Source organism: Erinaceus europaeus, chromosome 1, assembly GCF_950295315.1.
Source record: "Erinaceus europaeus chromosome 1, mEriEur2.1, whole genome shotgun sequence".
Classification (NCBI taxonomy): Eukaryota; Metazoa; Chordata; class Mammalia; order Eulipotyphla; family Erinaceidae; genus Erinaceus; species Erinaceus europaeus.
The window spans coordinates 80,312,919-80,337,163 of record NC_080162.1 but is presented as its reverse complement, the minus strand read 5'-3'; the positions used below and the strand labels follow the sequence as shown (position 1 = coordinate 80,337,163).

Here is a 24,245-nt window from a genome sequence, read left to right as displayed (position 1 = left end):
ACAGCAGGAGGGAGAGATGCAGGGTGTTGAGGGAATCTGAGACTCTGGGGTCCAGGCCTCTCCTTTTTCCTGCACAGTGGCCTCAGGCTGGGAATGCTGCCATCATCCAGGGAGGGCGATGAAAGCAGCTTTTACAAAGCAGGGTCTGAGGTTCTCAGACAGGGCCTCTTTGTCCACTTCCTCAGCCCTTCCTGACCCCACCACCACCACCACCACTGCCTTCAGTAGCACCCTCTGAAAGTCTGGCCTCAACACACTGGAAATTTGCAACACAAATGTGCAGCTTGTCTCTCTCCATGGAGCCTTTCTACCCCAGCCTCTTGGAGCTTTTTAAAACCTGCCTTTCTCTGGGGTGCTTTTCTTTCCACACAGCTCAAGCCCCCAGCCCTTAGACACAGGCACGATCGCTTATTAAGGCTGGGTTAAAACCCTTCCTGGCAAGAGAGCTTTGCGGTGGGCAATCGAGGTTTTCCCACCACCTCTTAGAGCTCAAGGTGGAGGGGAGTCAGCTTTCACTTTTTTTTTAATATTTTTTTAAATTTATTTTATTTATTTATTCCCTTTTGTTGCCCTTGTTGTTTTATTGTTGTAGTTATTATTGTTGTTGTTGTCGTTGTTGGATAGGACAGAGAGAAATGGAGAGAGGGAGGGGAAGACAGAGAGGAGGAGAGAAAGATAGACACCTGCAGACCTGCTTCACTGCCTGTGAAGCGACTCCCCTGCAGGTGGGGAGCTGGGGTTCGAACCGGGATCCTTGTGCCGGTCCTTGTGCTTTGCACCACCTGCGCTTAACCCGCTGCGCTACAGCCCGACTCCCATCAGCTTTCACTTTAAGGCTTCATTTTGTCTTCTAGGGTTTGAGAATTTATTGCAAATAGGGCTTGTCACCCACAATGGCTCCCAGTTCTCCTGTCACCACCCTACCTGGCTTTCCAAGTTCTGTTCATAAGAAACACAGTAACAGCAACCACTCACCAATATATCAGACCTATTGCAAGCATATCTCATTCTCACAAGAAGCTGGACAGGTCGGTATTATCATTCCCACTGTACACAGGTGGCGTGGTAACTGCAACTCAGAGACATTAAGCTCCTTGCCCAGAAACACAAAGTTTGCAAGTAGCCAAGCTGAGTTACAAATCCAAATCCACCTGAATTTGTGGTCCTGTCTCAGGTGTCTCCACTCCTGTCCCAACTTCACTGCAACTTCTCCCTTCTGGTGATTCTTAGAGCATTTACAATTTATCTCTATCTGGACCTGCCCAAGATAGCTATGCATCTTCTCACCAGCTTCCTCTCCTAATCCTCTCAGCACCCAAGAAAATGCAGTGCAGAGGAAGGAAGACACTCCCCCAAACCATGCCAAGATGGAAAGCTAACCCAGCAAACTCCCTGTGGCTTTCTCCCTTTCTTTTCTTTTCTCCTCTTTTTCTTCCTTGTCTTCTTCCTCTTTAATTTTTATTTGTGATTAATAGTGAATTATAAGATTGTAAGATTACAGTATATAGTTCCACAATACACCCACCACCCACGTTCTGTATCCTACCCTCCAACCTCTCAAAGATAACCACTACTCACTATAGTTCCCACAGGCTTAGAAACAGTTTGCTTTCTTCTTCTTCTCCTTCTTCTCCTCCTCCTTCTCGTCGTCTTCTTTCTCCTCCTCCTCCTCCTTCTTTTTCACTTCTTCTTCCTCCTCCTCCTTCTTTCTTCCAAGTTCATGTTTTTCTGATCTCTAAATTCCATATATGAATAAAACCATCTGGTAGTTGTCTTTTGTCTCTTATTTCACTAAGCACAATCACCTCCAGTTACATCCATTTTGTTCCAAAGGACACAATGCCATCTTTTAAAAATTTTTATTATTATTTATTTTCCCTTTTGTTGCCCTTGTTGTTGTAGTTATTATTGTTGTTGAAGATGATGTCATCATTGTTGGATAAGACAGAGAGAAATGGAGAATGGAGGGGAAGACAGAGGGGGAGAGAAAAAGAGACACCTGCAAACCTGCTTCACCACTTGTGAAGCAACTCCCCTGCAGGTGGGGAACCGGGGGCTCGAACCAGGATCCTTACGCCAGTCCTTGCGCTTCGCACCACCTGAGCTTAACCTGCTGTGCTACCACCCAGCTCCCACAATGCCATCTTTTTTATTGCAGAGTAGTATTCCATAGAATATATATCCCATAACTTCTTTAGCCAGTCATCTAATGATGGGCATTCAGGCTGTTTCCACTTTTTGGATATTGTGAGTAATGCAGCTCTGAACATAGGGGTGCATATGTCCCTTTGAATTAGTGTTTGAGTGTCCTTTGGATAAGTGCTTAAGAGTGGATCATAAGGTAATCCCATTTTTATTGATTTAAGTACTCTTCAAACAGTCTTCCAAATAGATCTGCACCAGTTTGCATTCTCTGTGGGCTTTCTTAAGTGCTTTATACAGTTCATGGTAAAAGGAAATTAATGTTCATTTAATAATTGGCAGAATGCAGCCAGGGGGGAAATAGCACAGTAGTTAGAACACTAGACTTGCCTGCCTGAGGCTCCCAGCTTGATATCTGTTGCAATATTGGCTGGAATGGTGCTCTGACGTCTCTCTCTTTCTTAAATGAACTAACAATACACCTTTTAAAAAAAATCATAATTGGCAGATGGGAGCTGGGCTGTGGCACACCCAGTTAAGTACACATACTACTAAACACAAGGACCCTGGACTGTGAAGCAGGTCTGCAGATGTCTATCTTTCTCTCTCTCTCTCTATCTCCCCCTCTCCTCTCAATTTCTCTCTATCCTATCAAATGAAAATTTAGAAAAGGGGGGGGGTGAGAAATGGTTGCCAGGAGTGGTGGATTTGTAGTGCCAGCACCAAGCCCCAGCGATAACCCTGCAAGTCAAAAAAGAAGAAAAAGAAAAAAAAATGTAAAGCTTACCATATGACCCAGCATTCATACCTCATACTCCTTAGTAGCCATCAAAAGGCTAAGAAAACCTGTGTCACTATAAAGACTTTTTTCTCAGATGTTTCTAGCAGCATTATTCATAATATCCCCAAAATGGGATCAATCTAAATGTCCATCAAAGTGAACAGGCAGCTAAACACCAGTGCAATAAAATGCTACTTAGCAATTAAAAGGAGCAGAACTGATACATAGATCAGCATGCATAAATCTATAAACTTTAGACTGAGTGACAGGACTCTGACACAAAAAAATACAACATTATATGACACAGTTATTTATATGCACTTTCCAGAAAAGGAAAAATTTCAGAGAGAAAGCAGATTCGTGTTTATCTGGGGCTGAGGATGGCAGTAGGAATTGATAGCAAATGAGCTGAAGGAAGAGTTCTAAATAGAATTATGGTATAGAATCAGCTAGGCAGGGAGTCGGGCGGTAGCGCAGCGGGTTAAGCGCAGGTGGCACAAAGCGCAAGGACCAGCGTAAAGATCCCCGTTCGAGCCCCAGCTCCCCACCTACAGAGGAGTTGCTTCACAAGCGGTGAAGCAGGTTTGTAGGTGTTTTTCTCTGCCCCTCTCGGTCTTCCCCTCCTCTCTCCATTTCTCTCTGTCCTGTCCAACAATGACATCAATAATACCTACAACAATAAAACAACAAGAACAACAAAAGGGAATAAATAAATAAATATTGAAAAAAAAATCAGCTAGGCAAACTGATGAGAATTCATTGAGCTTAAAACAGGTGAATTTTACCTTTAGTGACAGTTGTTAGAGTCATTTAAAAATCCAAAAGAATTGTTGGGCTACAGGAGGGCCTTGAGACAGAGAGGGGCAGAGAAAGAGAGACACCTGCAGACCTGCTTCACCACTTGTGAAGCGACTCCCCTGCAGGTGGGGAGCTGGGGGCTCGAACCAGGATCCTTATGCCAGTCCTTGTGCTTTGTGCCACGTGTGCTTAACCACTGCGCTACCACCCGACTCCCTTTCTTTTTCCTAAGAATACCCTGGCTATACCAGACCGACCCCAAGAGCAGTGCTGTACCTCCGGGGTGGTTCACCCTAGATGCTACAGGAACTCCCCTTATCTTCCCTTTCCAGTAAATAAGAACCATCACTTAACTGTTGTCACTGTCCCTAAACTCTTTCTGGACACAGACAGGAACCTGTTCCCAGGCTAGAGGTCCACTTTTCTCTGCTCCCCAGACCCCTGTCCAATATCCTTTCTTGTGGAGAAGCCAGACAGGAGCTGCCAGTAAGTAGGCGGCTAGGAGGTCTTCATGCTGGTCAGCTGGCAGACCACTCACGTATGCCTCTCCACAGGGTGACCTGGTGACGTCTCTTCTCTCCCACTTCACTATGGCCTCCTTTCCCTGATGAATCAGTTTTTGTCTTTTGGAACAGCTCCATTTCCTTGTGACAATTGACACACCCACAATCTAGGCCTCCCACCTATCCAGTCCTCTGTTTCTTCTGCCATTTTATCTCCTGCATTCCAAGCCCTGATGACACTCAGGTTACTAATGCAAACATTACTGCAGGTTTGTTATGGGAACTTCTGTATGGATTTAGTATAGCCCCTAAAGATGAAAATCCTTTAGATTTTCAAAAAAAAATTTCCCTTCTTGATGAGACCTGGTTCATAGCATTCCAATTAACATAATTTTGCCTGGGAACGCCAGTCTCTCCCATTGAGTTGTGCCCTCATCAGCTTGAAACTATCTTTTCTATTTAAAAGCCTGAGAATCCTGAGCCCTTCCTGCACTTCCAAGCCTGGGAACACCTGGGAAATTTGGGATAGTCAGTGATGATTTGGGAGACTCATCAGACCTCAACCTTCACTGAGAAAGTCTCTCTAGGAGAGAGTCTAAGGACATCTCTTTGGTAGAAACAGTATTATTCTTTTTTAAAATATTTATTTATTTATTTATTTATTCCCTTTTGTTGTCCTTGTTATTTTATTGTTGTAGTTAGTATTGTTGTTATTGATGTCATTGTTGTTGGACTGCTTCACCGCCTGTGAAGAGACTACCCTGCAGGTGGGGAGCCGGGGGCTCGAGCCCGGATCCCCCGGTCCTTGTGCTTTGCGCCATGTGTGCTCAACCCGCTGCGCTACCGCCCGACTCCCAGAAACAGTATTATTCTTATCTCTTTCCAGATCCAGAAGGTGAAGCTAAGTAATCTGTACCTGAAGACTCCCCACTGGGCTGTATCTTTAGGAAGACTTGGACCAGTTGGTCTATTGCAACAAATCCATGGACTCTGGGGAAGGAAGGAAAATGAAGGAGGTAGAAAAAGTGCAAGATAGTGGAGGAGGACTTAGCTTGGTGGTGGGAGTGGTGCGCAGTCACCTATATGAGGAGATAAAATATTATATAAAATATTGTAATAAGGATCCCGGTTCGAGCCCCCGCCTCCCCACCTGCAGGGGAGTCGCTTCACAGGCGGTGAAGCAGGTCTGCAGGCATCTATCTTTCTCTCCCCCTCTCTGTCTTCCCCTCCTCTCTCCATTTCTCTCTGTCCTATCCAACAACGACGACATTAACAACAACAACAATAACTATAATAATAAAACAAGGACAGCAAAAAAAGAATAAAGAAATAAATATTTTAAAAATATTGTATCTGGAGGAGTCGGGCGGTAGCACAGCGGGTTAAGCACAGGTGGCGCTAAGCACAAGGACCAGTGTAAGGATCCTGGTTCGAGCCCCCGGCTCCCCACCTGCAGGGGAATCGCTTCACAAGCGGTGAAACAGGACTGCAGGTGTCTATCTTTCTCTCCCCTTCTTTGTCTTCCCCTCCTCTCTCCATTTCTCTCTGTCCTATCCAACAACAACGAGATCAACAACAACTACAACAATAAAACAACAAGGGCAACAAAAGGGAATAAATAAATAAATAAATATAAATATATATATATATTATATCTGGGCAGAGTAGATACCATAATGGTTATGCAAAAAGACTTTCATGTCTGAAACTCTGACTGTGAAGTTTCAGGTTCAATCCTCTATACCACCATGAGCCACTGCTAAGTAGTGCTCTGGGTGGGAGGTTGTATATGTGACAGCAGTGGTTTTGTAAATCATTGTTTCCCTAATAAAACAATTTGAAAAGAGAATTGACATAGCCCTTTTTTTTTTTTGAGCTGTTAAGAATATTTCATCCTTTCCCCCCTCTATCATTTTATTGGGGAAATAATGATTTAAAAGACTGTTGGTATCACAGAGATAAAATTTTTTGTCAATTTTTATAAAGTTTGAAAGTTTCCAACTCTTAACTTTCCAGGTGTAAACACTGAAGCCTCAGGGTAAAAAGTAACTAGCTGAGGGTCAAAGAGGTTGTGGCTGACAGACTCAGGAGAGGCATCAGGTCTCTGAGCCTCAAGCTTAGAGCGCTTTCCACACCTCTATCATAGCCATGTGGGAAACCGGTGTTTTCACCTCACACACTTTTATGTCATCCTGGAGGATTCTTTAACTGCAGGCTAGAAGAATCTGAAAATGCCAACGACTCTCAAAAGATTTTCCATCTCCTCTGACTTCACACTTCTCTGAAGCATCAGCAGTGTTTGTCTGCCTTGACACACGACGATGGCAACTTCCCAGGTTAGTCAGCTGCATCCACCTGTGCCCGCAGCAGGTGTGAATCACATGGAGGAAAATCTTGATAATTGGACGACAAGGGATATAGTGAACAACTTTCCCCATTAAGGAGAGAAAAGCACTTATATGTAGTGTCGTATACCCTAAAGCGAAACAAAGTTGCTCAGAGACAAGACAAAATGGGATGCAGTTTTTAAAAGGCACATTTATCTGAGCAAGCAAATGACCCCTTGATGTGTTACAGTCCTGAATAGCAGTCCTGGTAGCAGTTACGACTACCAGTTATTATGGTGGCAGTATTAGATTTGCTATTCCTTGAAATAATATTGTAACTCTGTGCTTTGTTCATTCCCTCAAAAATTAAGGGAAAGTTTGATAGGAATCTTTATTTGCAAAGGATAAAACCTTTTCCCCTTCTTAGGTTTGTCAGTGTGATGCTAAAAATGGTCCTTTGGATGACTTGTGGGTAATTGATGCTCTGACGCTGACAACGTTTAGGAAAATGAAGGTATAAATAACTGGAGCGCCACACGGCTGCCAGAGCGAACAGGAGCCTGAGGTCTGTGGGACTAGAGCAGTGCCTCATAGCGGAGGGAGAACTGCCACATCAGAGGTGAGAGGTGGCCCTTGGGGGCTGGGCTGGATGGGGGTGAGAACTCACTAACTCAGAGACACGAAGTCAAAGAGGTCCACTGTTATCCTCTTTACCAGTGGACTGGTGAGTAGATTTAGGCCCTTTGTTAGGGGCTCTTCAGCATGCTTTTGATGGTTAGCACCCTTTTAGGTTGTCGCAGATGCGTGACACCTAAAGCCATGGAGACGTGGCAAGTAGGTGCCTGCTGGATGCAAGCAGTGTGTGTCACTGTCTTCCTTCAAGGGTGTGCAGGCAGGTTTCTGCTGAAAGATCTGAACCAGCTCTATGCTCCTGTCAATAAGGGGATTCTTCCATGGGTTGGTAAAGAGCCAAGTCTCTGTGCAAATCAATACCGCTCATTGATCGCTCTGAACCAATCCAACATAATTGCCTGGAAATTGATAACATTTTGCTTTCTTGTTCAATTGCAAACACATTCCTTACTCTTACTCTTTGTGTTTTAGACACAATTATCTGTCCTTAGAGTGCTCCATTACCCCTACTCTTGATCCTTGCTTTAGTGGTTTTGAAGTATCTGTGTCTTTCACCACAAGCTGCTCAAACAATTTTTTTTTTTGACAGGAGATGGGGTTTCAGTCTTTTGAATAGCAATTCAAGATGCTTCTTCATTAAAAACTTAGGTTGTCTTCAATGTGAAATGGTGAAACAGTTATTAAAATGGACCAGGATGGCAGTGCTTTAGGGTTCTTAAATTACAAAGCAGAATATTTAAGGAAGGTAAAAGTCTTTTTTCCTAGATGTTCAAAAGTGGACTTGCTAGTTTTGGCACTAAAATATGACACCTGTCATTTATCTAAAGGCAGATCTGTAGTTTTTATGGCATTCTTGTTTTGAAAGTTCCAACTGATATAGATTGCCTATTTATCCTGAACCAATTGATCTCAAATATATTTAAACACAGTACTAGATTAAAAGCACTGCAGAAAGCTCACTGATATTTATACTGATAGATAATAAGCCCTAAAATGCCTTTGGAGCCATCAAGAAGTTGTCAGTCTGTTAGATAAATGCTACACATAATTCAGTGAATTCTAGCTCCTTAATCTGGCCATGTGAACTGTATCGTTCCACAGCTACTTAATACTTGGTGACATGATATCTATTCTTATACCATAAATTGGAAAATCCTGTTGTTCCAGTGGGGCTTTGCACCTGCATGGATTAGGTTCACACAGTTCATGGTTTGCAATGGTGTTGGGAGTCATTCCTAGGGTTTACAGCAAATAGGTACCTCTTGGCTGACCAGATGCTACAGTTGCTCAGTCTCAATCTGAATGAATAAGGGGTTGCCTATTTACTATGAGTTGCACCCCGAAGCTTGCACTTTTATCAAGTTGTTCTCAATTCCCGAAAAGCACTGGACAGACTTAGGGGTATACCAATCAAGAAGGTGTTCGTGTTTATCTCTCATGTACCTCTCCCAGAAAGCAAATGGCAAAGGACAAAAGCTCCTAGATTTTTCAGAACCATTTCCCACATGCAGGTGATGAATTCTGCAGTGCTCCATGAATAGGGAGGGCTGTAAATAGGGCATTGTGTCTGGGAGGCTGCTGTGCAGAGTAGGTGGAAGTTTGCTGGCAAGGGGATTTCAAGGTTCATTCTCAGTGCCCACTCCACAAATAATTTGATGGAGGACCACAGGGGGAAAAAGCCTTTCTCCACACTGGGCTAGTCTCCTCAATTGCAAAATGCTGGTGCAAGGGCAAGCTCACAGTCCAGGAGCATACAGGTGAATGAGGTGACTGGAGTCCTGGAAATGCCTGAATCTTTCAAAGATTAGCAACAAAGAAGACAAGAAAGTCCAGGCTACAGCTGGGAGACAGGAAAGGCAGTAACTGTGTCCTGGAGCCTTCTTTGCTTCCAATTATCTCCCTGCTTAGTAAGTGCGATAGCCAGATAGGCAGCCTGGACCAGGTTGAGAGAAGGCGATCCTGAGGCGATGATATGATGAGACCAGAAGAATGAGAATCCTTGGTTTGGGGGTAGAAAGCTTAAACCCAATGCAAAACACATCTAAAGGGGTTCTCATGTGGACAGATTGAAGAAGCTTTGGGCTGCACAGTGTGTGACATCAAAGGGGCATCCTTGGGGGCAGATACCCTGTTCTCATTTTCCTCTACCCTCTCCCCCCAAATAAATAGTAGATACTTAATGAGTGTTTACAGAATATGGGGATTTGGGCTTTGCACAAAGAGAAAAGTTTCCTAACAAGAAAAGCTGCCAGGAAATAAGATAGACAGGCTCAGAGGTACGGAGCTGCCTGTTACTTACTGGGAGTAAATGTCTGAACAGGAGCTAGGCGGCTAGTGAAGGGAGGAGGGGAGAAGGGGATGCACATTAAGGGTCATGAATAAATCGTGGACAGCTGCTGCCTCCAGCTCTAGAGGTTGGGTGGACTGGTCTTTGGATGCACTGAGTAGCCCCCACAGTTCCACCCTTAGGTCTCAAAGCATCCCTGAGCTAATGGAGACCACAGTGTCTGGGAGAAGAGTGCGATGCCCCAGAAGTACAAGTGAGCCCAGAAAAGGAAGATGAAGTCCACCAGCTTTGGTCCTGGTTGCTAAAAGTCACTCCTTAGTGGGCACAGGGAGGAGACAGAGGATGTGGGGTGATCTTGGGGAAGAGAAGTTCCACTGCTCTGGAGGCAGGGGGTGAGGTAAGGACTGAGTGTCTGAATGGGTCTGTGTCCGAATAGAATGGATGTTTTGCTGTGAAGAGGGCTGCCCATGGGGGGTGCAGCCCCACTTCTTAGGTGGCCAAGTCATCCCATAATAGGTCCATTGCTTCTACACCCAGCAGGTCTCAAGGTGACAGTGGTGGCACCTCCGTGGCCCAAGCAGTCCCTTTCCCCTGTTGACTGTTCGCTCCCTAATTGCAGAGGATGGTGTTAAGAGGTCCCAATTAAGAGCAATTACTTGAGGTGCTGTGGCACCAGCTCTCTAGGCTCCCGAGTCTCTTTCAGGGTTAAAACTGTCCTGTGAGACTTAAGCTCCAGCACCATACAAAACAAAAACTAGATGAGCTCATCTAATTTTAGGTAATCACAGCAATGGTTTGTGCAGAATTTACATGCCAGGCTACTCACCTTAGGTGTCTCGTCTCACCTAATGCTCACAAGGGCCCTACGCAGAGTGGACAGTAAACAATTCCATTTTATGGATGGGAAACCAAGGCCCAGAAAAGAGAAGCCACTTGTCCTGGAACATACAGCAGAGCCCAGAAAGGAACTTCTATCTGCCTGGTTCCAAGCCTGAGCTGTTAGCTCTGCTCACCAGGAACAACACTGGATAGGGTGGTTTTAGGGGACAAGGGAAGGTGCTTGCTATACCCTCTCCCCACCACCACCACTCCCAATCCTTTGTTGAGGTTTGAATAGCCTGTGTGATGCCTTACAGGGAAGAGAATTATTACTTTTTGAGGGCCAGGTGGTGGCACACTTGGGCTTAGTGCATAAGTTACAGTGCACATGAACCTGGGCTAGAGCCTCAGGTCCCTACCTGCCGGAGGGAAAGCTTTGTGAGTGGTGAATCAGGGCTGCAGTTGTCTGTCTTTCTCCCCCTTCCCTCTTTATTTCTGGCTGTCTCTAGCCAATAAAGATAGTTTTTAAAATTTTTAATATTTATTTATTTATTCTATTTTGTTGCCCTTAATATTTTATTGTTGTAGTTATTGATGCTGTTGTTGTTGAATAGGACAGAGAGAAATAGAGAGAGGAGGGGAAGACAGAGAGGGAGCTTGTGAAGTGACTCCCCTGCAGGTGGGGACCCAGGGGCTGGAACCGGGATCTTTAAGCCAGTACTTGTGGTTTGCGCCACCTGCGCTTACCCCACTGTGCTACTGCCCAACTCCCAATAAAGATAACTTTTAAAAAATAAAGAAAAGAATTATTGCTTTTCCATTCAACCTGAGGTCAGCAGGGTAGATTTACCATACCTATTTTACATAAGGATAACATTAAGTCAGCTTGAGATTGGCAGATTCAGACCCGAACCCAGATCTGTCAAGGTCTGTCGAACTTAGAGGGTCTGAGTTCTTTCTTCCATCCTACAGCTTTCAAAGACTAAAGACCAGCGCTTGTACAGAGCCATGCCCAGGGCTGGACTCAGTCAACAGAGGGCATTCCTGTGATTTTCCTGATCTTTCCTCTCCTGTCATTTTCTAGGTGCCACTACAGGTGGAAGGATGCTGCTCTGGGTGTTCTTTTTGCTGGTTCTTACCCTCAGCAGCAGCTCCAACTGCTCACCACCTTCTCTGCCCCTCAGGTAAGCAGTTCCGGCAACAGAACCTAGATTCCCATCACCCCCAAAGTCATCCTTGATAAAGGGGGAGGGGGAAACTGCTTAGAAGGTGTCAAATTCTGAACCCCAGCTCTCCCCGGAGAGGGCAGACGCTGAGCTTCAAAGAGGTCACACACACTCTGGACATGAGCTAGGCAAAGGACAACTGAAGGACCTTCCAGGGACATGGTAAACGCAGCTCTCACAGTCCTGGTCTATGCCCTTTGACCTCTAACTCCTTCCTGGTAGGATGCCAAGGTATGCAGATGCCATCTATACCAACAGCTACCGGAAGGTGCTGAGCCAGCTGTCTGCCCGCAAGCTACTCCAGGACATCATGAACAAGCACCAGGGGTGAGCAAATGTTCTAGTAATTTCTCCCCAAACTCCAAATGCATCAGAGTCAGGAGGGACCAAGCCCTTACGTAGCACTATCATTTCTGGACTAATCACAGTTGAAGGACCCCAATGACTAGCCTGCTTACTTATAATAAATGACTGTTGGACCCCTATAGTGTCCTTCTCCCTCTGTTAGACTCTAACAATACCAATGGTTGTTAGTTATTCTGCTTTTTGTGACCACTCTACAAAACAGGTACTCTTACTTCCAGTGTGCAGTCACTGATAGCTTCTAAAGGACTCACATCACAGAGTGACAGAGCCAAGATCCAAATGACCCAACTCCACGGTCAGCGTATTTCTTAGTTTTTATTTTGAAAATTTTCCAAACTTCCAGAAAAGTTGCAATAATAGTACAAAATACTTTCATATATAACTTCCCTATGTACAGTAATTCCTAATGTTTTGTCACACTGCTTCCCTTTTATCTATGTTTAGATATATATCTATATGTATACATATAAACACATAAGCATCATTTTTTTTCTTTTTGTAGAAGTGGTTTTTTAAATTTTCTTTATTGGGGGATTAATGGTTTATAGTCAACAGTAAAATACAATAGTTTGTACATGCATTAACATTTCCCAGTTGTCCACAAGCATCATTATTAATGATGTTCTACAGAATCATTTAAAAATAATGATCAGTAGGTACCCTTAGGTACTTCTTGTGTTCCCTTAAACCTAGAAAAGACATTCTATTACATAATGGTATAATTATCACTGAGAATCCACATTCAAATTTCACTAGTAGACCCCAAATGTCCTTAACAGTATTTTTTTCCTGATTATGAATTGCAAGTATTTTCCATGTCCCTCTTTAAAAAATTTTTTTATTTATAAAAGGAAACACTGACAGAAACCATAGAATAAGAGGGGTACAATTCTACACAATTCCCACCACCAGAACCCTGGATCCCATCCCCTCTCCTAGTATAGTAGCTTTCCTATTCTTTATCCCTCGGGGAGTATGGATCAAGGGACATTATGGGATGCAGAAGGTGGAAGGTCTGGCTTCTGTAATTGCTTCCCTGCTGAATATGGGGGTTAACAGATCAGTCCACTCTCCCAGCCTGTCTCTCTCTCTTTCCCTAGTGAGGTGGGGATGGGGAAGCAGGGCTCCAGGACATAGGGTCATCTTCCCAGGAAAGTCTGGTTAGCAACATGGTAGCATCTGGAACCTGGTGGCTGAACCCATGTCTCTTTTATTTTCTTTTAGTCAGGAGCAATTCCTTAATCTTTCATTACATTAATTTTTTAAATATTTATTTATTCTTTTTTGTTGCCCTTGTTTTATCGTTGTTGTTATTGATGTTGTTGTTGGACAGGACAAAAAGAAATGGAGAGAGGAGGGGAAGACAGAGAGAGGGAGAGAAAGACAGACACCTGCAGACCTGCTTCACCGCCCGTGAAGCAACTCCCCTTCAGGTGGGAAGCCGGGAGCTCAAAACAGGATCCTTACGCCAGTCCCTGTGCTTTGTACCATGTGTGCTTAACCCTCTGCGCTACTGCCCAACTCCTACATTGATTTTTTCTTTTTAAAGATAGATTCACTTATTTACTTGGGGAAGAGAGAACCACAGCATCATTCTGACCCATGTGATGCTAGGGATCAAACTAGAGAATTCACCTCTTTATTCACTGTGCCACCTCCCAGGTCACAACATTGATTTTTCATTAGTAGAGGTCAATTATTTGTGGACTGTCCTTCATGTTGGGCTTTTCTTTTCTTTTTTTTTTTTAATATGTTTTTTTCCCTGTTTCTTTATTTCCCTGGAGAGTTTTTTTTTTTTTTTATTAAAGAAAGGATTAATTAACAAAACCATAGGGTAGGAGGGGTACAACTCCACACAATTCCCACCGCCCAATCTCCATATCCCACCCCCTCCCCCGATAGCTTTCCCATTCTCTATCCCTCTGGGAGCATGGACCCAGGGTCATTGTGGGTTGCAGAAGGTAGAAGGTCTGGCTTCTGTAATTGCTTCCTCGCTGAACATGGGCGTTGACTGGTCGGTCCATACTCCCAGTCTGTGTTGGGCTTTTCTGATGTTCCTTCATCATTCAGTTCAGGAAATGGTCTGTCATTCTCCGTGCATCATGAGAGAATCATATGATGCCCAGTTGCCCCACTAGTGGTCACTTGGCTAATGTAGTGTCTGCCAGGCTTCTCCTCTATAAAGCTCATTCAAGTTCCTTTATGGTAAGTAAGTAACCAGTGGGAAGACATTGTGCACATGTATATTTCATAGTCTATACTCACCACTGTACTCTGCACTGCCTTCCAAATGTTGCTGGAGCTCAGGAGAGTGGAAGAGTCCACAGCAGAGACTGAACAGACTTGTATGCCCTACTCTTATCACTTTACCCTGGGCTTTCTCAAATCTTTCCATATCCTACCCCAACAACAACTGCAACTACCTCTCTCTCTCTCTTTTCTAATAGAGAGCAAGGAGTGAAGGGGCGGCTTGGTCGTGAGATAAATAGCATGTGGGCAGACCGAGAACAGATGGCACTGGACAGCATCCTGGTGGCCCTGCTGCGGAAGCAAAGGTAGGAGTGTGTGTGTGTGTGTGTGTGTGTGTGTGTGTGTGTGTCTGGGACCACAGTTTCTTCATGGGTTCATGGGTTGCAGGTAAAGGAAAGAGATTACCTCCCCTCTCCTCCCCTCCTACCTTTTCTCTAAAGGGATGGGGCTTTGCCAAGAACATTGAGAATGAGACCATTCCTTACACACATCTAGAACTGGAGGTAGTAGGAGTAGGGGGGTAGGGATGTGTGATAAAAATGGGATCTATTTTTTTAACTTATAAAATGGAAATATTGACAATACTATAGGATAAGAGGGGTACTTTTCCACACAATGCCCATCCCCCACCCCCAGAGCTCCATATCCAATCTTCTCCCTTGATAGCTTCCCTATTCTTTTTTTTTTTTTTTTTGCCTTCAGGGTTATTGCTGGGGCTCAGTGCCTGCACTATAAACCCAATGCTCCTGGAAGCCATTTTTCCCCATTTTGTTGCCCTTGTTGTCATTATTGTTATTGTTGCCATTGTTGTTGTTGGATAGGACAGAGAGAAATCGAGAGAGGAGGGGAGAGAGAGAGGGAGAGAAAGATAGACACCTGCAGACCTGCCTCACCACTTGTGAAGCGACCCCCCCTGTAGGTAGGGAGCCAGGGGCTCGAACCAGGATCCTTACACAGGTCCTTGTGCTTTGCACCACATGCGCTTAACCCGCTGCGCTACTGCCTGTTCTTTGAACAGCTTCCCTGTTCTTTATGCCTTTGGCAGTATGGACCCAGGATCATTGTAAGGTGCAGAAGGTGGAAGGTCTGGCTTTTCCACTGAATATGGGCATTGGCAGATTGATCCATACTCCCAGCCTTGTCTCTCTTTCCCTAGTGGGACAGGGATCTAAGGAGTCGGGGTTCTAAGACACAGAGTAATGAAGCTGAAGAGTTGACATTTCACACTTGATATCTCTGGAGATAGTCCAAAGTGAAGCATGCTGAGGTGGTACTGGTTGCATTGATTAGGATGGGATCAGCAGATGCAGTATCAGTTGCTATGCATTGGGAGAAGCATGCAGGAAAGTGAGCCCTACTCTAGAGGCTCCAGGATTGGAAGATGTATCAGTTTTACAGAGAAAAGAGAAGTTTCCTGCTGTCTTAGGGTTTAAGAAGGCAATAGATAGTTATTGCTATAACCAGATTATTTGGCTATTGGGTTAACTTTGAAAATCCCGTTGTTAGGATTTGCTGTATCATACACAACCTCACCATAATTTATGTCCTATTATCCTATAAAGTTGGATGTATTTTTTAAAAAAATTAAAACATCTTTATTTCCTTTTGTTGTTTTTTTTATTGTTGTAGTTATTATTGATGTCGTTGTTGTTGGATAGGACAGAGAGAAATGGAGAGAGGAGGGGAAGATAGAGAGGGGGAGAGAAAGATAGGCACCTGCAGATCTGCTTCACTGCTTGGGAAGTGACTCCCCTGCAGGTGGGGAGCCGGGGCTGGAATCGCCACCTGCTTTGCACCACCTGCGCTTAACCTGCTGTGCTACCGCCCAACTCCCTGGATGTATTTTTTAACCAGAGCACTGGTCAATTCTGACTGCTGGTGACTGAACCTGGGACTGCCAAGCCTCAGGCATGAAAGTCTATTGTGTAAACCTCTATGCTATCTCTCTGGATCCTAAAGGCTGGATGTTAGCTGTTATGCATCTCAGTATATAACAAAAGGTCAGACTCCAAATCTGTAGCCAAAATGTTACCTACTCAATAGTTTTGGGATAGGACTCAGGAAAATGAATTTTCACAAAAGTCCCAAAACGATCTGATGCATTCTCTGTGATGCAGATGATCTGAAAAGCTCACCAGAGTTTACTAAACTAGAAAGTCAAAGGAAGTCCAGCCTCCACCAACACCCTTAGGCAGACTAGCATGAGCAGCACTGCTGAGAGGGAGATATGAGAATGACTATCACCCTTCTCTCACTGACCCACATGTTCCCACAGGGAGCTAGGGAAGATCAGGGATGACTATTCCCATTTTACAGAAGAGGAAAACTGAGGCAGAGAACAGCTAGCAGCTGGTCCTAAGCCAAGGACTGGCAAGCCCAAAATCTGCTTCTTTACATGGTACTCATTTCACTGACAGTTTCCTAAGAATGACAACTGTTTGAAGAGACTGCTGTATTTCAGAACCCAACATTAAACTCAGCACAAGCATGCGCCAGTGGGACTCTGTCCAGCATTTCCTCACCAATTTATTAACACACCCAGTTCCCAAAAGAGCTGTCCATCTGCTTCCTCACCTTTCCCCCAACCTAATTAGACACCAAAAAAAAACAAAGCTCTCACCAACCACAATGCTGCAAGGATATAACAGCTAGAGGCTAAAGGGCAAGATTACAGGAGGGATGAGAACCAGACTGAGAGGTAGCACGGATACCTGGGACCTGGATCTAAAACTTTCAAATTTCCTCCTCTGTAGAAGGAGGGGACTAATCACCATCACCACCAAGGTCTCTTAGGCCAGAATTCTAAAAAAAAAAAAAAAAAAAGTATGTGCAAGAATAATGGCTCTCCTATACTTATCACATAGGATTAGCTCATCAGCCTTGCTTTATGTCCCCTACCCGGGGCAACCCCAAGAATGCAGACTTTGTCTCTGTAGGTTGAAAGCCAGAGGCTTCACAAAGCTCAAGGTCACAGAGCAGCGGAAAGGGGCTTGGAGGCTGTGGCAGTTCAATTATTGCAAATGCCAGGCTCTCACTGGCCTGAGATTTAGAAAGCGAGCAACAGTACCTTAACAGGACAGGATGGTCAGGTGCCTTTTTGTACCTGCTGTATTCATACTGCCCCCCAGTAAAGTTATGAGGTTCCCATTACCTGCCCTTCCCTCCCATGCCCATTAAAAAAAAATCGTAAGAAAGAAATCATCCAGTGACAGATAAGCACTAGGCTCCAGACTGGGTACAGAGTAGATGGAGCAGTGGTGGTCCCTGTCCTCATGAAATGCACAGCACAGTGAGACAGAAAGGCACTAAACAACTGCTTCACAGCAAATGATACAATTTGTGATCAATAGTAAGAGACATACAGTGTGGTGACTGTGTGGACAAAGGAAGAACTGACTCTACTCCTCTCTTCAGATCAGAGGTGGCTTTTACAAGAGGAAGTGACTGGTTCTGTATCTCCATAGGAACAGAGCTGTCAGAACTGGGGCTGAGACTGGGGTCCTGTCCATTCATGCAGACTACATCTTTCCCTCACTCCACATGGCTTCTGTTGGAACCCAGGCAGCTGATGCCCACATGGGAGCATCCTTTACCCCAGCTGGTGCCAGTGTCCTGCCCTAACTTGCTCTGGCTTCACTCCCCCAACTGAGCACTGTCTTTCTTTCTGCATCAGGAATTCCCAAGGATGAAGATCCCGCCTGGGTTTTATATTGCCTGCAGCTGAAACACAACAGCGCCCAGATAATCCTACTTAATTTCTGACCTACTTTTTCCCTTTATCAATACAATAAAATTCCCCCATACTGGTCTGCATTTCAATTTTCTTTTATTGCTCAGTGTAATTTTTTTCCACGTTTTACATAATGACATTTCCCAAAGTGGTATGACAGGTGTAATAATAAAAGCTAACATTTACCAAGAGCTTAGAGTACCAACTAGGCTGCCGCATGCTGATAATTCACCGTGCTCCTGACACAGCCTTATGGGAGACATAGACATAGAACTGAGACAGAGAGGGGATTTACTGAACCACCGGGATGACAGCTGACAGATGAGAGAGCTAGGCTTCAAATCTAGTAAGTGTGGGCCTGGCATTGGTGTACCCGGTTGAATGCATAAGTTACAACCCTAGTAAATGAGAGAGCTAGGTTTCAAACCTAGCAAGTTTGTCCAGAATCAGGCTTTTAGCCATATCTATCTACTTGGAACCAAAAACCTTCTCCATACACTGATGACCTGTGCATCTATGAGCAGTACCATCTATCAGTTCAACTGACATTTCTAGAGCACTCACTGTGTTAAGGCACTGTCTGTGCCCTAGAAATAGTGTCATGAAAACACAGATAAAGCTCTATTTGGGGGGGAAAAATAAAAACAAGTAAATATAGACTATGCCGGACAATTGTCAATGCAAAGAAAAAAAAAAAAAAACACCAAGGGGCTGAGGAGTGTGTGTGTGTGTGTGTGTGTGTGTGTGTTGCAGAGGTCAAGGCAGTCTTCACTGATGACATTTGAGTAAAGGCCTGAAAAAGAAGAGAGAAAAAAGGTTGACCTTATGAATACCTGAGTAAGGAACACTCCAGGCAGAGTGAAAACCCAACAGAGCAAGGTCAGTGAAGCTACTAGACTGTAATGAGGGTGAAAGCAGAAAGATTCTGGGAGGGAGTGAGCAGGAAGCTAGCTTCTAGAGCCCCCTGGAGGCCATAATAAGGATGTTGCAGAGTTTAATCAGGAAAACAGCAGGATTTGATTTACCTGTAGTCACTCAGAATGGCTTAAAAAGGTCCTAGAGGGATAAAGAATAGGAAAGCTATCAGGGGAAGGGCTGAGATGCGGAGTTCTGATGGTGGGAATTGTGTAGACATGTACCCCTCTTATCCTATGGTTTTGTGAATGTTTCCTTTTTATAAATAAAAAAAAAAGGTGACTCACTGGATTGAGCTCAGGACTTGAATGCATGACGATCTGGCACTGGTACTCCTCTGGTTGGACAGAAACACACACATTCTCTCTCTCTCTTTTTCAGTGGTTTATTTATTTATTTTACATTCTTTCTCAAATAAATCTTTTAAAAATATGTCAGGGCTGGCAAAATAATAGCTCACTTGGATAGTGCACTGCTTTGCTATGTGCATGGCTAGGTTCAAGCTTAGCCCTCAGCAGGAGGAAGTTTCGATGCTGTGGTCTCTTTCACTCTCCTCTCTGCCTCTGTCTCTTTATCTATATATGTGAAAAAGCAATCCTGAAGCAGTGAAGCCTCAGTAATGATAAAAATTAAGCCAATCTTTAAAACTCTCAAATAAAAAAGTTAAGTCACTCTGAGACATACTGTTTAGGGCAGAACTTGTGTGCTGATGAGTAGAATGTGGGGATTGAAGAGTTGAAAAGAACTCCAAAGTTGGATCTGGACTACTGAAAGGATGAGCTTCTATCTGGGAGGTCTGGGGACTGGGAGCAGGGGAATTAGGAGTTTAGGTTTGAATATCTTGAGTCTGCGATGTCCACTACAGGTTCAAGTGAAGACTTTGAGCAAGCATCAGGCCCAACTGCCATCACCATTTCAACTTTAAAGTCAGGAGCATGCATTAGTTCACCAAGGAAAAAATAAAACACAGTTGAAGAAATCTGACTCTGGGACATCAACATGTAAAGAGACAGCAGGAAAACTCCAGGAGAAAAACTCAGAAGCCAATTGTTTCAAGAAGAGAGTGGTTCACTAGACACAACATCACTAACAAGTCAAATTAGTTGAGAATTGACCAAGGAAATGACCATGAAAACCACCAATGACTTTGACAAGAGCAAAGTAGTAAGTAATGAGTAGTGGAGGTAAAAGTCTAACCTAAGTGGATTCAAGAGAAAATGAGAGTAGAGATTGGAATTGGTGAGTATAGGCCTGGCTGTTCAGTATAGTAGTTACCAGCTATATGTGGCTATTGGACACTTGAAATGTAGCTAGTGTAAACTGAGAAATGATTTAAGTAGAAAATGGGCACTGGATCTCAAAGACAGTAATAGAAAATAATATAAACTACATCAGGAGTTGGACAGCAGTGTACTTGGTTAAGTGCACATATTACAGTGCGCAAGGACCTAAATTCAAGCCTCCAGTCCCCACTTGCAGGGAGAAAGCTACATGAGCAGTGAAGCAGTACTGCAGGTGTCTCTCATCCTCCTCTCCTGTGTCTATCCAATAAATAAATTTATTTTAAAAATGAATATAGATCAGGAGATCAGAAGAGAAAACACTAAGCAGAACTTGGGACTGGAGTGGGTGTGCTACACCAAAGTAAAAGATTCTGGGGTGGGTGAGGGAGAGGGTTCAGGTCCTGGAACATGATGGCAGAGGACCTAGTGGGGGTTGTATTATTATGTGGAGAACTGGGAAACGTTATGTATGTACAAACCATTGTGTTTACTGTTGACTGTAAAATACTAACCCCCCAATAAAGAAATAACAATCTAACTGGTTGAGGTAGGATATGACTTCTTTCTCCTCAGCACATTCCATCCCAGATCTGTATGTTGTACCTAATTCATTTTCTTGTTTAAAATCCCAGGATTCCTCATGAACAATATAACTTGCATGTAGAACAAAACCAAGATAAATTTTTTAAAAAAAGATTATAAACTATCTCCACAGTGCCTTATATTTATTACTTAATATTTTGGATGTATTAAAAGATATTAACATTTATTTCACATGTTCTTGTGTGTATTTGCTAGGAAAATTTTAATTGTCTATGTGGTTACATTGTATTTCTGCTGAATAGCGCTGGTAGCAACAATTCCAATGAGCAGTTTTGCTATGAAGGGAAAAAGAGATGTGAAGCCGCAGAGCAGAGATACCTGTCACTGATTCCCAGTTTTTCTCTTTAGGCACCATTTACCTGGATCATGTACTCCCAAACATCATCTGTCTAATGCATGCCTCTTATTAGATTCTGAGAATTTCCAGGGGAGCCCCAAAATGTTCTATATATTAATTAGGGTAATGACTACACCCAAATTATGAAAATTCATTGCACTGCATACTTAAGATTTGTTCAGATTAAGTAAACTAAACAAATCCCCAAATTGTGAGTATCTAGAAGTATGTATTTTGATTAAAAGTCTCAGCAGTGAAGGCCTGGGATGTAACACCCTGGACTTACAAGCATGAGGTCCTAAGTTTGACCCAGAGCATCTTACATGCCAGAGTGATGCTGATTCCCTCCCCATCCCTCTTGCCAGCCTGGGACATACAGTGCCCAGCCCAAGTCCCAGAGGCCTGGTTGGCAGGTCTCCTGTCTCCCAGCAGCACAACTATAAAGCCAACTCAGAGTTCTTCAGAGCTTAGACCACCTGCTCTCCCTGGGAGCCCCGGGTAGTTTACCCTCCAAGAGAGAATGTGAAGCGTGGGAAAGACTTAGCAGGAGGCCACTGTGGCAGCTCCTCTGAGGAGGCAATAGGAACAATGAGGAACAAAAGCCCCCTCCAGAGGAGAAGGCTGGCCATTGAGGATTGCAGCCCACTTAAGGGCAAGAACCTTCCAGGGTAGGAGAACAAAGAAGGAAGCTGCTGAATGGGGGACTCACCCGGCTGGCCCCAGCCTCCCTCCTGCCTCCAGACCCACCTGCTCATCTCTTTCCCTAGCCTGTCCTGACAAAAGCAAAATATGGAGGGCTCTCTTGCCTTCCAATTAGCTGTTCAAGTGAAATAATGACTACTGCAACTTGCTGCTGCTTGTGGGGTTTTTTTAAAGGTGAATGCAATTATAAAGAAAAAGACCATGATGGCAACAATTCTGGGGCTTTATCACCATTAATCACAACACTAATGGAGTCTTAAAAGGCTTGACCCCTCCCCAGGAGGGGCTGGGAGCTTCCCATTCCCATGGGGGTCCTACTTCAAATCAAGTGCTATTTCTTTTTCCCTAAAGAAATGCTCTAACCAATGGGACCTCCTTGCTTTTAATGATAATCCTTTATGTTTGTAGTAAATGAAGTTCACAAGGAGGTTTCCCACTCATTATTTTATTTGCTCCCTACCACAGTCTCCTGGGGGAAGGGCTGCAGGCCTTCCCAGGAGCAAAGCTGGGAACCAAAGCCTCATTCTAGGGTAGAGCTCTTATGTGGTATCAAGGCTCTAGGTCCCTCAAGAAATGTGAGCTAGGGAAATCAAGCAAATTAAATGAACAAACTGTTCATTAGATTTCTGCTAACTATACACATTAAATAATAATGATTATAATAGCTACACTGATCAGATGCTGACTTAATGCTAAGTGCCAGGCACAATATGTATTTTGGATGTGACCTCATTTTAAAGACTGTATTTATTTAAAATGAGAAAAGAGGAGGAAAGGGAGAGGGGGAGGGGAGAAGGAGAGGGAGAGAGAGATATGGATTTGTTAATGAGAGGAGAGAAATCATTCTGCTACATGCATCATTCTAGTACATGCACTGCCAGGGAATGAACTCAAGACCCCATGTTTGAGAATCCAATGCTCTATCCATTGCAACAACTCTGAGACCACATTAACCTTTTTTTTTTTTTTTTGCCTCCAGGGTTATTGCTGGGGCTTAGTGCTTGCACTATGAATCCACTGCTCCTGTCAGCCAATTTTCTATTTCATTGGCTAGGAAAGAGAAAAAAATGAGAGGGGAGAGGAAGATAGGGAGAGATAGAGATGAACACCTGCAAACCTGCTTCACCACTTGTGAAGCAACCCTCCACAGGTGGGGAGCCAGGGGCTCAAACAGGGATCCTTGTGCCAGTTGTTGAACTCTGTATTATGCTTATTTAACCCAGTGCACCATCACCTGGCCCCCTCCCACTTAATTCTTAAAGTTCAGAGACACTCCTCTCCCCATCCCCCTCCCCCCCTTTGGGGAATAATTACTTAGTTAAATCCCAAAGAAAAGTGCCTAAGCTACACAGTAATTGGGGGATTCAAGCCAGGTAAATCAGATTCTAAACTACACGCTAACTACTCTTTAGAGAAGTCCAGGCCCAGGCCCTACTGTGATAACAAGGAAAACTCAGAATTGCTAAAGTGGTAGACACAGATTTTATTTAGAAGTAATGCAAAAGGAACAAAGAGCCATCCATATAAAACTGGGCTCAATTCCAAATTCAGCACTGGCCAGTGGGAACTTTGAGCCAAGGGTCTTTGCCTGGGAAACATACTAAGAGGAAAGGTTAGGGGCTAAAGGATTCTGGCTAGATCAGCCTAACAGGATTCTTGCTGAAGGCAGGTCTGGGGAACAAGACATCACCTGGGTGATGATGGACCAGGAGGTCAGTTATCAAAGTGATCACATATCAATGGTGGGGGAGGTTCTACAGTTAAACTCATTTTACAGTTAAACTCATTTGCTAAAGCTCGATTTTTATTTTATTGGAGGGTAATGGTTTACAGCATAGTCTTTAAGACGTAGGCACGACCTCTCATCTCCCCTTGATTGGTGTCTAGGAGACACAACAGGACCCTTTCATTCTGTTCCTTCCCCCATCCCTCCCCGGAGTATTTTCCTTTGGTGTAATATACCACACCCAATCCAAGTTTCAACTTATGTTTTCTCTTACTACTCTTTGTTCTTAAGTTATTTTTTTTAAAAAAATATTTATTCCCATTTTGTTGCCCTTGTTTTATTGTTGTTATTGATGTCATTGTTGTCATATAGGACAGAGAGAAATGTAGAGAGGAGGGGAAGACAGAGAGGGGGAGAAAAAGATAAGACACCTGCAGACCTGCTTCACCACTTGTGAAGCGACGCCCCTGTAGGTGGGGAGCCAGGGTCTCGAACCGGGATCCTCAAGCTGGTCCTTGCACTTTGCACCACCTGCTCTTAACCCTCTGCACTACTGTCCAACTCCCTGTTCTTAAGTTCTACCTGTGAGTGAGAACATTTAGTATTCATCTTTCTCTTTCTGGTTTGTCTCACTCAACATAATGTCTGAGTTTTGACCACGAGGAAGTACATGGATAGGCCTAGGAGTAGTTTCAGGAGGCTGACTAAAGTTTGGTCAAAGAATCTGTGAGTGGCAAATAATTCGAGCAACAAGTCTAGTGAACTTTGTAAATTGGGAATTAGGCCTGCTGGCAACTCTAACCTTCTTTTGTAGCCT

General features: G+C 44.0%; 1 protein-coding gene across 1 annotated transcript; it reads left to right on the top strand.

Moving 5' to 3' along the window:
- Positions 1–7,106: 7,106 nt before the first annotated feature.
- On the top strand, positions 7,107–17,935 carry GHRH (growth hormone releasing hormone). The gene is made up of 5 exons (XM_016186126.2): positions 7,107–7,170; positions 11,375–11,474; positions 11,739–11,843; positions 14,330–14,437; positions 17,806–17,935. The coding sequence occupies exons 2-5, from the start codon at positions 11,395–11,397 to the stop codon at positions 17,819–17,821; spliced, it is 309 nt and encodes a 102-aa protein (XP_016041612.1). The 5' UTR covers positions 7,107–7,170; positions 11,375–11,394; the 3' UTR covers positions 17,822–17,935.
- Positions 17,936–24,245: the final 6,310 nt, after the last annotated feature.